The sequence below is a fragment of the Magallana gigas genome, chromosome 3 (assembly GCF_963853765.1).
Source record: "Magallana gigas chromosome 3, xbMagGiga1.1, whole genome shotgun sequence".
NCBI classification, from domain to species: Eukaryota; Metazoa; Mollusca; class Bivalvia; order Ostreida; family Ostreidae; genus Magallana; species Magallana gigas.
Genome location: NC_088855.1, coordinates 5,289,849 through 5,303,039, shown reverse-complemented (window position 1 = coordinate 5,303,039; position 13,191 = coordinate 5,289,849). Strand labels below are relative to the sequence as shown.

At 34.5% G+C, this 13,191-nt stretch overlaps 2 protein-coding genes across 3 annotated transcripts in view; one reads left to right on the top strand and one right to left on the bottom strand.

Annotated features, from left to right (window-relative positions):
• Positions 1–5,359, bottom strand: part of LOC105321112 (TOX high mobility group box family member 4-A) — a 31,307-nt gene extending 25,948 nt beyond the window's left edge. The window contains exons 1-2 of one of the 2 annotated variants that reach the window (XM_011419316.4): positions 5,233–5,359; positions 491–613 (exon numbers count right to left, since the gene is read on the bottom strand). The gene's annotated coding sequence lies outside the window, so the exon portion shown is untranslated. Of the gene's footprint in view, positions 1–490; positions 614–5,035; positions 5,181–5,232 lie in introns of those variants that run through there. The other variant, XM_011419315.4, reaches the window with a different exon arrangement.
• On the top strand, positions 5,325–12,751 carry LOC105321111 (uncharacterized). Its single transcript, XM_011419311.4, has 5 exons — positions 5,325–5,465; positions 7,601–7,726; positions 8,190–9,680; positions 9,774–9,857; positions 10,098–12,751. Exons 1-5 carry the CDS (start codon positions 5,450–5,452, stop codon positions 10,298–10,300), a joined length of 1,920 nt encoding a protein of 639 aa, XP_011417613.3. The 5' UTR covers positions 5,325–5,449; the 3' UTR covers positions 10,301–12,751.
• Positions 12,752–13,191: the final 440 nt, after the last annotated feature.

Genomic DNA, 13,191 nt, shown 5'->3' with positions numbered 1-13,191 from the left:
TCTTCATCTGTACAGATAAACAATGAATGTACACAGTTTATTTACAGCTGTAAAAGGCAGACATTGTCTAATAGGTGACAGTGTGTAAAAACACAAGATTTAATTAAGCTTTTAGTGTACACGATGGGGTTTCAACTGTATTGGACATTGTCTTTCTTCTTGATGACACTTAAACAGACCTAAAAAGACATTGTTTAAATTCTCACGTTTATGGCTAATGGAGATTACACAAAGTCTAAATGAAATGGTCCACATCTGGCATGAATAGACAAGATTACATGCTTTAATGTATCAGTTAATTAGCATCTAAATATTTTATCATTATGTAATGATTCTTATTTGGGTATCTATGAAAGCTTTGATACTTTCAGACAATAAAATTGTCTGGAAACGTAAAATATTGCTGAACAGAGGCTGCTTTTATAACTTTATTCAATACCACAGCATTTAGTATTGCCGGTGACCCTTGACCCTTGATGAGCAAACTTACCTCTCCATTATCTGTGGAAATGACCCAATTTCTTGTTGACGGTGCTTTTTACAAATCCTTCTAATCAGTTGTTACAATGTCGAATGTCAGCAGAGTGTGAAGAGAGCATCTGTGTCTTCTGGACTGCAAAAAATACCAAATTCAATTACATCAAATGACAAAAAAATGGCACAAAGTCTCCCAGTACTAATTAACATCAAAATCACATATCCCATTTATTACGTGCACACTAATTTGATTTTTAATACCATAAAGAATTATTATGCAAAGAGGAGATTTGCACCCGACATCTGCAATGGCCAGCTGGTTTTGTCATCAAATAAAAACAACAAAGAAAGCGCTTCTTCCAAGAAGTTCAAAGGGAAAAGAAAGAAAAATATCTTTTCTGTAGATTTTGATCCCCTGGTGAAATGAAATGACAGTCTAAAGATACAATTTGATAGTAATCATTACATACAATGCCCCATCCACACTGGATGACGGCTTTTCTTTTTTTTCTTTTTTATCAAAAGTCTAGATTTAATACAGTTAAAGGAATATTATTGACAGCTGCCAAACAAAGCTCAATGGAGAATAGCAAACATGCAAATAAAAATGGTGGAAATGTCAGGGATTTTTGTTATTTTCTTGCTAATCAATGCGGAACAACAGGTGAAAACAGGTAAACACACTTCCTACTTCGTGACCAACCCTAAGTCCAGTACTTATCAAAAGTACAGGTAAAAACAACCCTTCTCTTCATTAATGAATTATCATTCCATATAGGCACGTTATATTCAGACTGAACTGAATTGTATGATTAATTCTATTCATAATTAATTTGACATATGAAGTACTTATTAACTAACCAAGTGTATAATTCATAATTCTGATATTCTGAAAATGATATTTTTCTGGTTGATTAAAAAAATAAATAACATTTGCATTTAAATTACTGATTAAGGTATCAGCTTCCATTAAATAAAAAAACAGTTCTGTAAATAATTAATACATGTTTTTCATTTTAGGCTTGATATTATTTACAAATCAAGATAAAACAAAGGGGGCTTTTTAGAAAATCTGCTGGGTATTACAGCTGATGACTACAAATATGTTTTCATTTGAAGAAAATAGATATACCGGTATATATATTTTTATTTTTATAAAGTATGAAAAAAATCTTAGAAGTCCCTGATGAAACACAAGAACTCTGATTTTTATTTTTAAAAATACTAATAGATATTCATATACAAAAAATATTGATAGCATAAATAACTTAAATTAAATATCTAGAATAGCCACTCCTTTTTCGGTAAATCTATTCTAGCTATCTCCTTTCCTGGTCATGGATTTGAATATAAATCTTATTATTATAGATACATTTACTTTTAAAAAGCAATTGGTCCAAGCCATAAAAAAATTGGACATTCACAAGATTTATTGAAGGGGGAGCTGAGAAAAAACAAAAACCTTTGATTTAATCTGCTTATATCAACACTGAGAGGTCATCTGAACTCTCTGTTTTATAGTGTTTTGTACTGTTCTAATAAAGATTCCTTTACACCGTGTGGAGAAGACCACTAAACAAACACAAACTGGCAATTTTTTTTAAAGATGTGATTATCTTGATATTGAAAATTTTAATTTTCAAAAACTTAATGCAATTCATATTAACAAAAAAAATCAAGTAAACATCTTTTGCTATTAAAATTGAAGATCCACATCAGTGTTGTCAGCAATCAAGAGCCATATTACCAAAATAATCTTATCAATTTAAGTGAGATTTAAGAATACTTTATGAAAAATCTTTCTTGCTTTTCTTGAAGGTATTCCTAACAGACTGCACCTAAGATTTGATTTGAATAAATTAAATAAGTGCAACAGGTTAAGTGTTGAAACATGTTTGTACTGGTATAATGTTTTCAAATAATGAAAGCATTATACACATGTTTCAACCCCCCCCCCCCCCCACCCAAACAAAATGCATTAAGGGACATAACTGTTATAGATTTTGTTACACTATCAAGATTATTGGTTTGTCTTCCCTTTGATTATGTTTATATAAAAAACAATTATATTACTTTGTTTTTATTATAAAAACAAAGTCCAAGGCAAAAAATGTATATAAATTATATTAAACTACATGTTTTGCATAACATGATTTTTGTTCAAGACATATACCTCCATGAATTATTAATTTATCTTTCAATAAGTTATCCAACGGTCAGTAATACTAATACGCATATGCTATACTGGCCAAGGCAGGGGGAAGTAGCCATGAATTTTTAAAAGCCAAAATAGATCAGTACATGTAAATTGGAAAGGGTGGGAGGGGGGTGCTAAGTAGATCAGTGATGTAAATGGGGTTGATAAATCAGTGATGTAAATGGGGTTGATAAATCAGTGATGTAAATGGGGTTGATAAATCAGTGATGTAAATGGGGTTGCTAAATCAGTGATTTAAATGCACTCCCAGTTTGATCAACAGTTATTCCACAACAATAACAAGAGGCCCAAATACCACATTGTTCATCTGAACTTAGTTTTTAATTACATGCTACAGTATAAACTTCTTTTACTTATTTTCTAAAATTGGGCTACTAACATATTATTATCAAATAACTGAGGATTCTTCTATATACATGTACATATCATTAGGATTATGATTTTGCTGCCATTCAGGATCATTCAGAAGAAGATTTTTACAATATATTCTTATGTGAAAAAAACCTCTTATTGTTACCCTGTCCTAATTAAAGAGTTTCCTATGTATCAATATACGGTAAGTTAAATACATGCATATTATGATCCCACCATTCCCGCTCAGGGGTCATGATTTAAACTTACATGTAAAGATGCTTCAATATAAAAATGACTGATTATTGCCTTACTTTTCTTTAAGACATTTGTTTTTAGATTTTTTTTCTGTTGTGGCCCCACCCTAACCCCAAGAGTCATGATTTAAACAAATCATACATGTGAATTGTACTGCTGGCATGCAAATTTTACCATTTTTTTGTCTACCCCAATCAAATCACAATGGATCACCAAAATTTACAGACAAGTGAAAAGCTGTCAATGGGGCAGCAAACCAGGTTTCCTTTTACGTGAACTGCATCCATAATCCATTTGTCAACCCTGAATTGATAAACACTTAATATCCGTAATAATGGTGTACCCTATATGCAATATTCTGTGAGAAAATAAAAATTTCAACAGCTGATATTTTTTTCAAAAATTATCCAAAATCACATCACATAAATAGACAAGGCAAGCTCTATCATGGAACCCCATGAAAAAGAGGGGCAAGTCAAGGAACACCTGACAGAGAGATTCAGAGGTGGAAATAAAAAGAATAGGCTATAACTGGAAAAAGGTGGAAAGGACTGCATAGGATAGATAGGCCTGGAGAAATCTTGTCAGTGACATATGCCAAAGAAGGGATACTGTAGTTTCATCAATATTCGTTGAATACCAATTTTCGTGGATTTCATTGTTATAGGTTGATCGATCCATGAAATTAAATGTTCACTGGAGTGCAATTACTATTTATATTATAGGGTCATTGGTGACAAATCAACATATCCTTGAAACAGTGATTTTCACCTTATCGGATTCCATGAAAATTGTTAGCCTTGAAGGCATAATTAAGTTATAGATCAATATAAAAATTATCTAAACAATGCTCATGGGGATCCTGATTTGAGGAAACTTGAATTTACACTAGCTAAGGATGCCTCCATACAAGTTACAGCTTTTCTGGCCAATTGGTTTTTGAGAAGAAGATTTCAAAAGATGTTTCAAAATGTATTTCTATGTATAAAATTTGATTCTCAATTGTAGCCCCATCCTACTTCTGGGGATTAACTCTGGCAAATTGGTTTTTGAGAAGATTTTTTTAAGCAACAGTTATAAACTTCAATATCTCAAACATGATATCTTGAATACAGTGGATATGTCAAAGGTTTGTAAGTCCCAACTACTTATTTTTTAAAGTATTTTACCCTAGATATTTCGAATCCTTGAATATCTTGAAGTTTCTAAACAGTCCCATCTATTTCGAGATAACGGAGTTTGACTGTACCAACAATGAAAACTATTAAATTTTTTGGAGTAAGGAAGACGTACAAAGTGACCAGATAAGCTCACTTGAGTTTTCAGCTCAGATGAACTTAAAACAAGGCCAAAAGAAACCTGAAGAATTATTCTCAGATAAAGAAAAATTCCACACTTGAACTTATATGATATTTAGGTGTATATCTCAAGCCTAAAAAGACACATTTTCTATACTAAACTATTAAAATATGATTAATTCACATAGCTGTATATTTGAGAACACAGCATATCGATAAATAATAATGAAACATTTATAATCGTCATCATCATTTTAAAAAATAAGCACCAACTAACCACACACACTGAACAGGACCTGCTAACCCTTTCGGAGGAAATTCGAACAGCAGGTGCACGTTATCATAATCTTATTATTATATACTTTTCGTGTAAATATGAAACTTATATTAAAGTTATGGTTGGAAAATGGTGCTTAAAAGAACTATGATATACTTTTCTGGTCTTCTTTCCTCGTCGAAAAAAGAACTGTTTTAGAAAAGCATTAGCATGGGAGGATTTTTGCTTCGTGCCGTGAAGGAATCAGTCATTCAACTTCCGGTTTCAATTTCTATTTTCATGTTTACAGTTTCAAATAAAAACATATATATACAATTTTCCGTGAATTTAGTAAATATGAGACATGGGTTTACCCACTGTGGTCTTGATATTTTGCAAGGATTGACGTAATCGCCAGGTGATTTAATAAACACCGTGTGCTACTTTTGTAAGGAGAATAGTGGGACTTTTGCACACAGACTTAGATCAGCTCAGAGGAGTGGAGCAAGTGCCGTGTGACAATCTGACTATAGTAACGTGAAGCTCTGTTATGAGAAGCAAGTCGGCGAACCGCTAAGAAGTCAAAAAAACATGGGTGAACTTTCGGGTAGGCCACTTTTGTAGCATGAATTAATAGTCTTCTTTTTGGCAGTTGACCTCGGGTCCTCTGGACAACACGTGACTGTTGACATGCACACGTTGTAACTGTATGATGAATTTCATCATTTCATTTTTTAATTTTTTAATTTCAAATTAAACATTTTAAAACATTTTAAAACTCAGGCGTTTTTAATGAAATTTGAAAATTTTGACAATTATGAAATACCTATGAACCAGAGACATAAAAAACATTGTTATTTATGTCTCTGTATGAACAGATGAAGGATTAGATGAAACATTTCTTGATGATTCCAGGGACATAATATATACGTCTCTGATTATTCACAGAAATGTTAGGAGAGTCTCTTTATAATCTTTATGAACGGATTTCATGTATTTGATGATTATGCAACTGATAATGGTTCGGTAGTTGTGATGTCATAAATTTTGTATTGATATCTAAATTCAAGTGGGAATCGCAGAAAATATCTCAAATCTTTGGTTATCTAGTTTCAAGAGATAAAATGTAATTTTTACTCATGACTGAGCTATAATGTCGTTTTCATGAGAAAATAGTTGTTTTTCCGAGATAATATCTCATTTTTACGAGATATAGTTTTAGTCCATAAAAAATATTAATGACTCATAAATATACCACTGCACTAACCAAGATATATCTTTAATAGAAAGGGTTATTAACCCTTTTCTCCCCCATTCCCAAATACAATTCTTTCATTATGTTATTAGATCTTTTAATCCTTGGGTGATAAATTTAATGAAAGCTAGCTAGACCTTATTTAATGAATAGCGAACGCAGTTGCCAGTGCAAAGCGCCAGCAAGTACTGCAGGCTCTAACGACAACGCTTTGGCAAAGAGAAAATTTGAACCAATACTCCCTTTGACAAGCTGAATTTTCTGTAGTCAGAATCATACCCACAATTCCGTGTAAAATACATATGGCTACCAACGTCGTGTTCTTGTGAGAAAAGGTAACAATGCATTTGAAAACTGTCATGCATTACAAATGTTAATAAAACAATCTTTTGATTCTAAAAAATGGTTTGCAGCTGGTTGTTTTAATCAGCTTATTTGGCTAGTTGTTCAGAGCATTGTTACTTTGATGGAAGTTGTCGAGTTAAGTCTGCTCAACTAACATGACGTCACAATGTCTAGACTGAGTATGCGACCTTTAGCACAATGAATATTAATACAGTACATAGGTGGATCCAACTAGGCATGTTTCTGTTCAATGTAATGAATGATATAGTGAAACATATATGTTTATCACATGTATATAAGTGTATACTGTAGGGTAAAATATTTTGAAAATCATGTGTGTATTTTCTAATTCAATTTATGCTGTCTTTGTCCCAACGATTGCGTTGTAAAACATATCACTGAGATTCCACCTGATTCAGAAAATCTAATCAGGTTAACATTCTCATAATAAATAGATAAAATTTAATGTGAATTTATAGCTCTAATATCATAATGAATATGGTGATTCCCTTTATCAGCAGGTAGTATACTTAAGAAATAAACAGCAAGTTCAAATAGTTCACCTAGATATGAACTTGGTTGGTCACGACACGTGATCAAATCCTTTGCAGCTCGAAGGACCTCTCAGAACATTTGATTACGTACCAACCAAGTACATATCCTGGTGAACTTTTTGACATTGCTGTTTATTACTAGTCTCATGTTTAGGTTTAAGAATGGCAAATCATTTAGAATCATTAATATAACAATCATGTTTTAACATTTACATTATTGCAACCGTCAGATGATAAGCACATGCGATAATCATGGTGACGTCATTCACACAGTATTGAACATTTTCGCTAGGTTCATACAATGAATCATATTTGCAAATGTATATACAGAATTGAACAGATTATTAGTCATTGCCTTGTGACTTCAAATTAAACTACTTTGCATACATATTTGACCTTTAAAAAGATATTTAAAAGATGCCCTTATATTGATATTTATATAATCATATTTTTCTCTGCTTTATATACATGTTATACTAATTCCCAAAGTTAATGAAAAGGAAAATGTCAATGCAACAGTGAATTTTACTGTCATTTTTATTTTTAAAAATACGAACTTTTAGAATTTTATGATTTTTTTTTTACTAGATGATGCAAATGACTACCTGACATGTGGTAAATGCCTCTCAGAATTCCCACTGAAAAACATAGTGACTTTTATTGAGCACAAGAAGAAGGACTGCGATGTGCTCTCCAGTGGGGAAGCTGAACCAGGTGACGCCCTCTTATCTAATCAAAGAGTTCTTGTGTCAAGTTTCTCTTTTTTAGCTCACCTGAGCCAAAGAAGTATTAAGAAAAAATTAATGATGCAATTTATTGATTTTGTACTGTATTATGAATAATACTATTAGCTGCTTACATCAGAGTTAGGTCGGGTTATGACATTGTTGCTCAGGTGAGCTATGTGGCCCATAGGCCTATTGTCTAACAACAAAATTAAGTGAACACCTAACTAAAAATAATAAATAATAAAAAATATAAATAAAAAAAAAAAATAAAGATTTTTTTGGTATGATAAAATACCTATTTTCATACTGACTTAGTATTTGGACAATAGTAAGTTAATTAAGTTTGCTGTGTTATTGTGTTTAGGAATCTGGAAATGTGATGGATAAAGGCAACCTAAACCATGTAGCATGAGAATCTGGTGTTTACTCTTAGATTTCTATTTTGATAGGTTTGCTGTGTTCTGCTTGTTCCAAGGGATTCATGACTGCAGTGGGACTTCTGAAACATGCCAAAGTCTCCCATAACCTCCAGCTTTTTCTTGAAAATGGACCATATAGAAATGGAGTGCTTGCGTCCAAGACACAAACAAATGAACTACCAATAAATGTAAATAATGATATCCCAGTGAATCTCATCACCAGATTCAATGTGGGACTCTCAGATAATGAGACAACCAGAGGGTTCCAAGAGAGTCCCAGCCTTACAGAGCTGGAGGGGACGGAGGAGGCCTCCGCCTTTCGCCTCAGTGGGCTGTGTTCTACAGGGAGTGCCTCCACGATTCCTAGAATTTCCATCTCCCCAACCAGCACACAAACTGAATCTCATGAATTACAGAAGGAAAATGTGCCAACATTCAGCACAGAAAATAACAATCAAGGTGCAATGGTGAACCCATCCTCATATAATTCCAGTGCTTATGGTGGCCCAGCTATCAGAAATACAGATTCCACATTTCCAGAGAGTACAGGGGATAGTGGTGCAGTGGAGGAAGGTAACAACAGGTGTGAACGACAAGAAGACATAGCAGAGGAGGCCCTGGAGGGCGAGGATGCTTGCTGTTCCAGTCAGGAATGTGGGGTGGAGGTCATTCCAGGGACCCATGAGAGCTTACAGAAGTGCTGCTATGCTGTAGCCCCCAAAAAACGTAAAAGACATATGGAGACCAAACATGTGCCTTCCTACTGGCGAACAAGATTCAACAGGCGGAGGATGCTGGGTATTCGGGACTCATCATTTAGGCGACCTGCCAGCAGAAGTCAAGGGACGATTTACATTGACCTGAAGCCTGAGTCCGGAGAAGTATCGACCTCGAGGTCGAACAATGAGACCTCCCCAGAATCCATGAGAACTACCAACTTTGACAGTAACCATGGAGACTCCATGGGGATTCACATGACAGGCATGACCAGGGACTCAACTTCAAAGGCAAACTCCCAGAAACCCAGCCGAGGCAGTTTCTACATCAAGCCAAGAGCAGTTTTCTCCATTCCAATTTCCTATACAATTCCTACACAAGCTTTAGACACAAGCAAGACCAGCAGATCTGATACAAATTCAACTTCCACTGAACATGACATACAATCAGACAACAGTCCATCCTCCACACTCAGTGACCGTAACTCTTCCGTATCAACTCTCAGTGGTTATCATCTCTCCTCAAATTCCGGCCGTATTTCTAATTCTGTATCATCTGACTCCCACATATATGGCATCGATATTCCCTCCTTAATCTCACAGGCCACCAGGCAATTTAATCTGGTTCCAAGCTCTTCAGAGTGCGTTGAAAGTAATGATAAAGATGACCAATCTGGTGAGGAGGCTGATGGAAAGCTTGGGCGAAAGCGAAGATACCCGACCACCAAGCCGTATAAATGTGACCAGTGTGACAACGCCTTCAATCAGAGAATTCACCTCAAAAAGCACATGAGTAAACACACAGGTAGGAGACAAGTTAAGCATTTTAAATGTTGCTGTTTGATTAAGAATGCGTACACATGTAAGTTGGTGTTTGACATTGTGCTGAATTTTTCAGGCATCAAACCTTTTAAGTGCCAGCAGTGTGACTATTCCACAGTAGAAAGAAGTCACCTGAAAGTCCACATCCGGATTCATACAGGTAAAGAACAGGAAAGAGAGAGTTATGGAGGGAGAGAGAGTTCTCAGAGAGAGCTGCTTAGTCCAATAATTCCTGCACAAATGATAACTATCATTTATTATGTTTTTTGGAGATACTAGTACATGTAAAAGGAACTGCAACTGCAGAAAAAAACAGTTCTATATATGGTATTTTAGGTATTTATGCAAGTCATCAGCAGTTTAGCATTAGTCATTGTATTTCTGTCTTATTTATTTACAGGTGAGAAGCCATTCAAGTGCACATTTTGTGAATATGCTACAGCTCAGAATAGTACTCTCAAAATCCATCTAAAAAGACATCATGGTCGCCAGGGTTCCAGTGAAAAAGAGGGCACTTCAACAACCAATCAGCACGGTGTTACCATGGAAATCAGTCAGGAGAGGTCATTAGATTCAAATGATGAAGCAAAAAAAAATTCTTAAGCTTCAAACTCTGTAATTAAAGTTATCAAAGGGTAAACTTTCCCTGAGACTTTGCAGGTGTTCCTTATTGTGTATTATTTGAACTGTATTTCGAGGTTGTATCGAAATAGCACCAGTTAATTACCTCTTTCAGGTCTCTGAAGTGTTCATCCTTGCATGTGCTGATTTAGATGGGGAGGTCTGAACTCCTCGTGGAAAATTCAATTTTATTATATTAATGTAGTAAATTTACTGCAAATAGACCTCTGACCTTGCTTGGTACCACAATTATCCGTCTAAACCCCCCCCCCCCCCCATCCCCCCCGCAAAAATTTTCTGGACCCTCTCAGGCATCTGGTTGTTTTTAAATGTAATGACTTATAAATTACTTGACAAATAATATGTGTGTTATATTTTGATCATTACAAGAACTGTTTATTTCTGTTGACCGATATCTTTAAATGACGTAAAGTATATATCTTGTTAATTGCTTGCTATGGTTACAAGAGTCAGAGATTAGCTCTCTTCAATATGGCATTCTGTTTCGATAAATGACTAGTTTTAATAACCTTAATGGTTAAAAGCCTTAAACATTACTGCTTGATCATACATAGCTTTTAGAACATCAGGAGCAAATTCTAAGCGCCTGTAACACATCCAAAGAAAGACATAAAAACATTCTAGAATTAGTCATATTTGTTTATTAATAAGGATTCTTAAGATAACTTAAGAGAAACAAAAATTAAAATTTTGACGTATGTTCAATATTTAATACACAAATAAAAAGATTATGAAAGCAGGTCTGGTTCTCTGTAAAAGAGGAAATAATATTTTTGACCTCCAAATAAAATTCGACCTTTTTATCATGCCTATTTTTAGCTCACCGAGACGAAGTCGGGGGGAGCTTATGCTATACCCTCGGCGTCGGCGTCGGCGTCCGGACCTGGTTAAAGTTTTTGTTGCAGGTCCTGTATCTAACTTATTACTTGTCCTATCTTCACCAAACTTGCATGAATGATGCATCTGGACCTACTAATGGACTTGAGAGACTTGGATGCTGAATCTGGGCCATGAATTTCAGATGCTGGAGGAGGTTAAGGTGTTTGGAGCAGGTTAAAGTTTTTGTTGCAGGTGCCCTTTGATAGCCATTTCTAAGTTACTACTGGTCCAAACTTCACCAAACTTGCATAGATGGTGTGTCTTATGATACTGATGCACCTGACAGGCTTGAATGCTGAATCTGAGCCATAGGTTTCGGATGCTGGATGAGGTTAAGGTTTTTAGAGCTGGTTAAAGTTTTTGGAGCAGGTGCCCTCTGATGATTATATCTTACTTACTACTGGTCCTTACTTCACCAAACTTGCATGGATGGTGTGTCTTATGATACTTTTGCACCTGACAGGCTTGAATGCTGAATCTGAGCCGAAGGTTTCGGATGCTAGATGAAGTTAGGTTTTTCGAGCAGGTTAAAGTTTTAGTTGCAGGTGCCCTTTGATAGCCATTTCTAAGTTACTACTGGTCCCAACTTCACCAAACTTGCATAGATGGTGCGTCTTATGATACTGATGCACCTGACAGGCTTGAATGCTGAATCTGAGCCATAGGTTTCGGATGCTGGATGAGGTTAAGGTTTTAAGAGCTGGTTAAAGTTTTTAGAGCAGGTGCCCTCTGATGATCATATCTTAGTTATTACTGGTCCTAACTTTACCAAACTTACATGGATGGTGTGTCTTATGATACTGATGCACCTGACAGGCTTGAATGCTGAATCTGAGCCATAGGTTTCGGATGCTGGATGAGGTTTAGTTTTTTTGGAACAGGTCACATGTTTAATATATGTAGGTAATAGCACTATTTCAAACTTGCATATATGATCTAACTATAATATAAATGAATGGCAGAGGTAGCTTCAGATGCAGAGCCTGATCTCCATTATCAAGGATGCTAAAAAATATATCTTAGTTATTTCTGGTCCTAACTTCACCAAACTTGCAAGGATGGTGCGTCTTACGATACTGATGCACCTGACAGGCATGAATGCTGAATCTGAGCCATAGGTTTCGGATGCTGGATGAGGTTAAGGTTTTAAGAGCTGGTTAAAGTTTTTAGAGCAGGTGCCCTCTGATGATTATATCTTAGTTATTACTGGTCCTTACATCACCAAACTTGCAGGGATGATGCATCTCATGATACTGATGCATCTGACAGGCTTGAATGCTGAATCTGAGCCATAGGTTTCGGATGCTGGATGAGGTTTAGTTTTTTGGAACAGGTTACATGTTTTATAGATAATAGCTTGCATAATTGATTTAACTATAATATAAATGAATTGCAGAGGAAGCTTCAGATGCAGAGCCTGATCTCCATTATCAAGGATGCTAAAAATTCTCCTACCTCACTCAAACCTGCTTGATAGATGTGTTTGTTGTTAAATGATTTAACATGATTCCTATGATATAGTATTCTATGATATGATACACTATTGTTTTATATGATACAATGTAATGTCATACATTATATTGTAAAAAGTTATATGATATGATATGATATTGTATCAATTTTTTTGTACATTATTATATGATATTGTATTATGATATTGTTATGTATAGTATTGTATATTATTATACAATATTGTAGAATATGATATTGTATAATATATTATTTTATCGAATGATATTGTTTCATATTATATTGCAATATATGATATTGTATCATATGATACGATATTGTATATTATAATTATAGCATATCGTATGATACAATATTGTATAATATGATATTGGTTTATATAATATATTGTTATATAATACATGAAATTGTATTATATGATATTATAAGATATCATATAATATGATATTGTATCATATGATATTGTATCATATGATATGATATTGTATAAAATGATATTGTAT

Excerpts from the sequence above, each read along its gene's own strand:
- LOC105321111 (XM_011419311.4), top strand. Across the intron at positions 9,681-9,773 it reads GCACATGAGTAAACACACAG|GCATCAAACCTTTTAAGTGC; the intron begins GTAGGAGACAAG and ends TGAATTTTTCAG. Across the intron at positions 9,858-10,097 it reads CCACATCCGGATTCATACAG|GTGAGAAGCCATTCAAGTGC; the intron begins GTAAAGAACAGG and ends ATTTATTTACAG.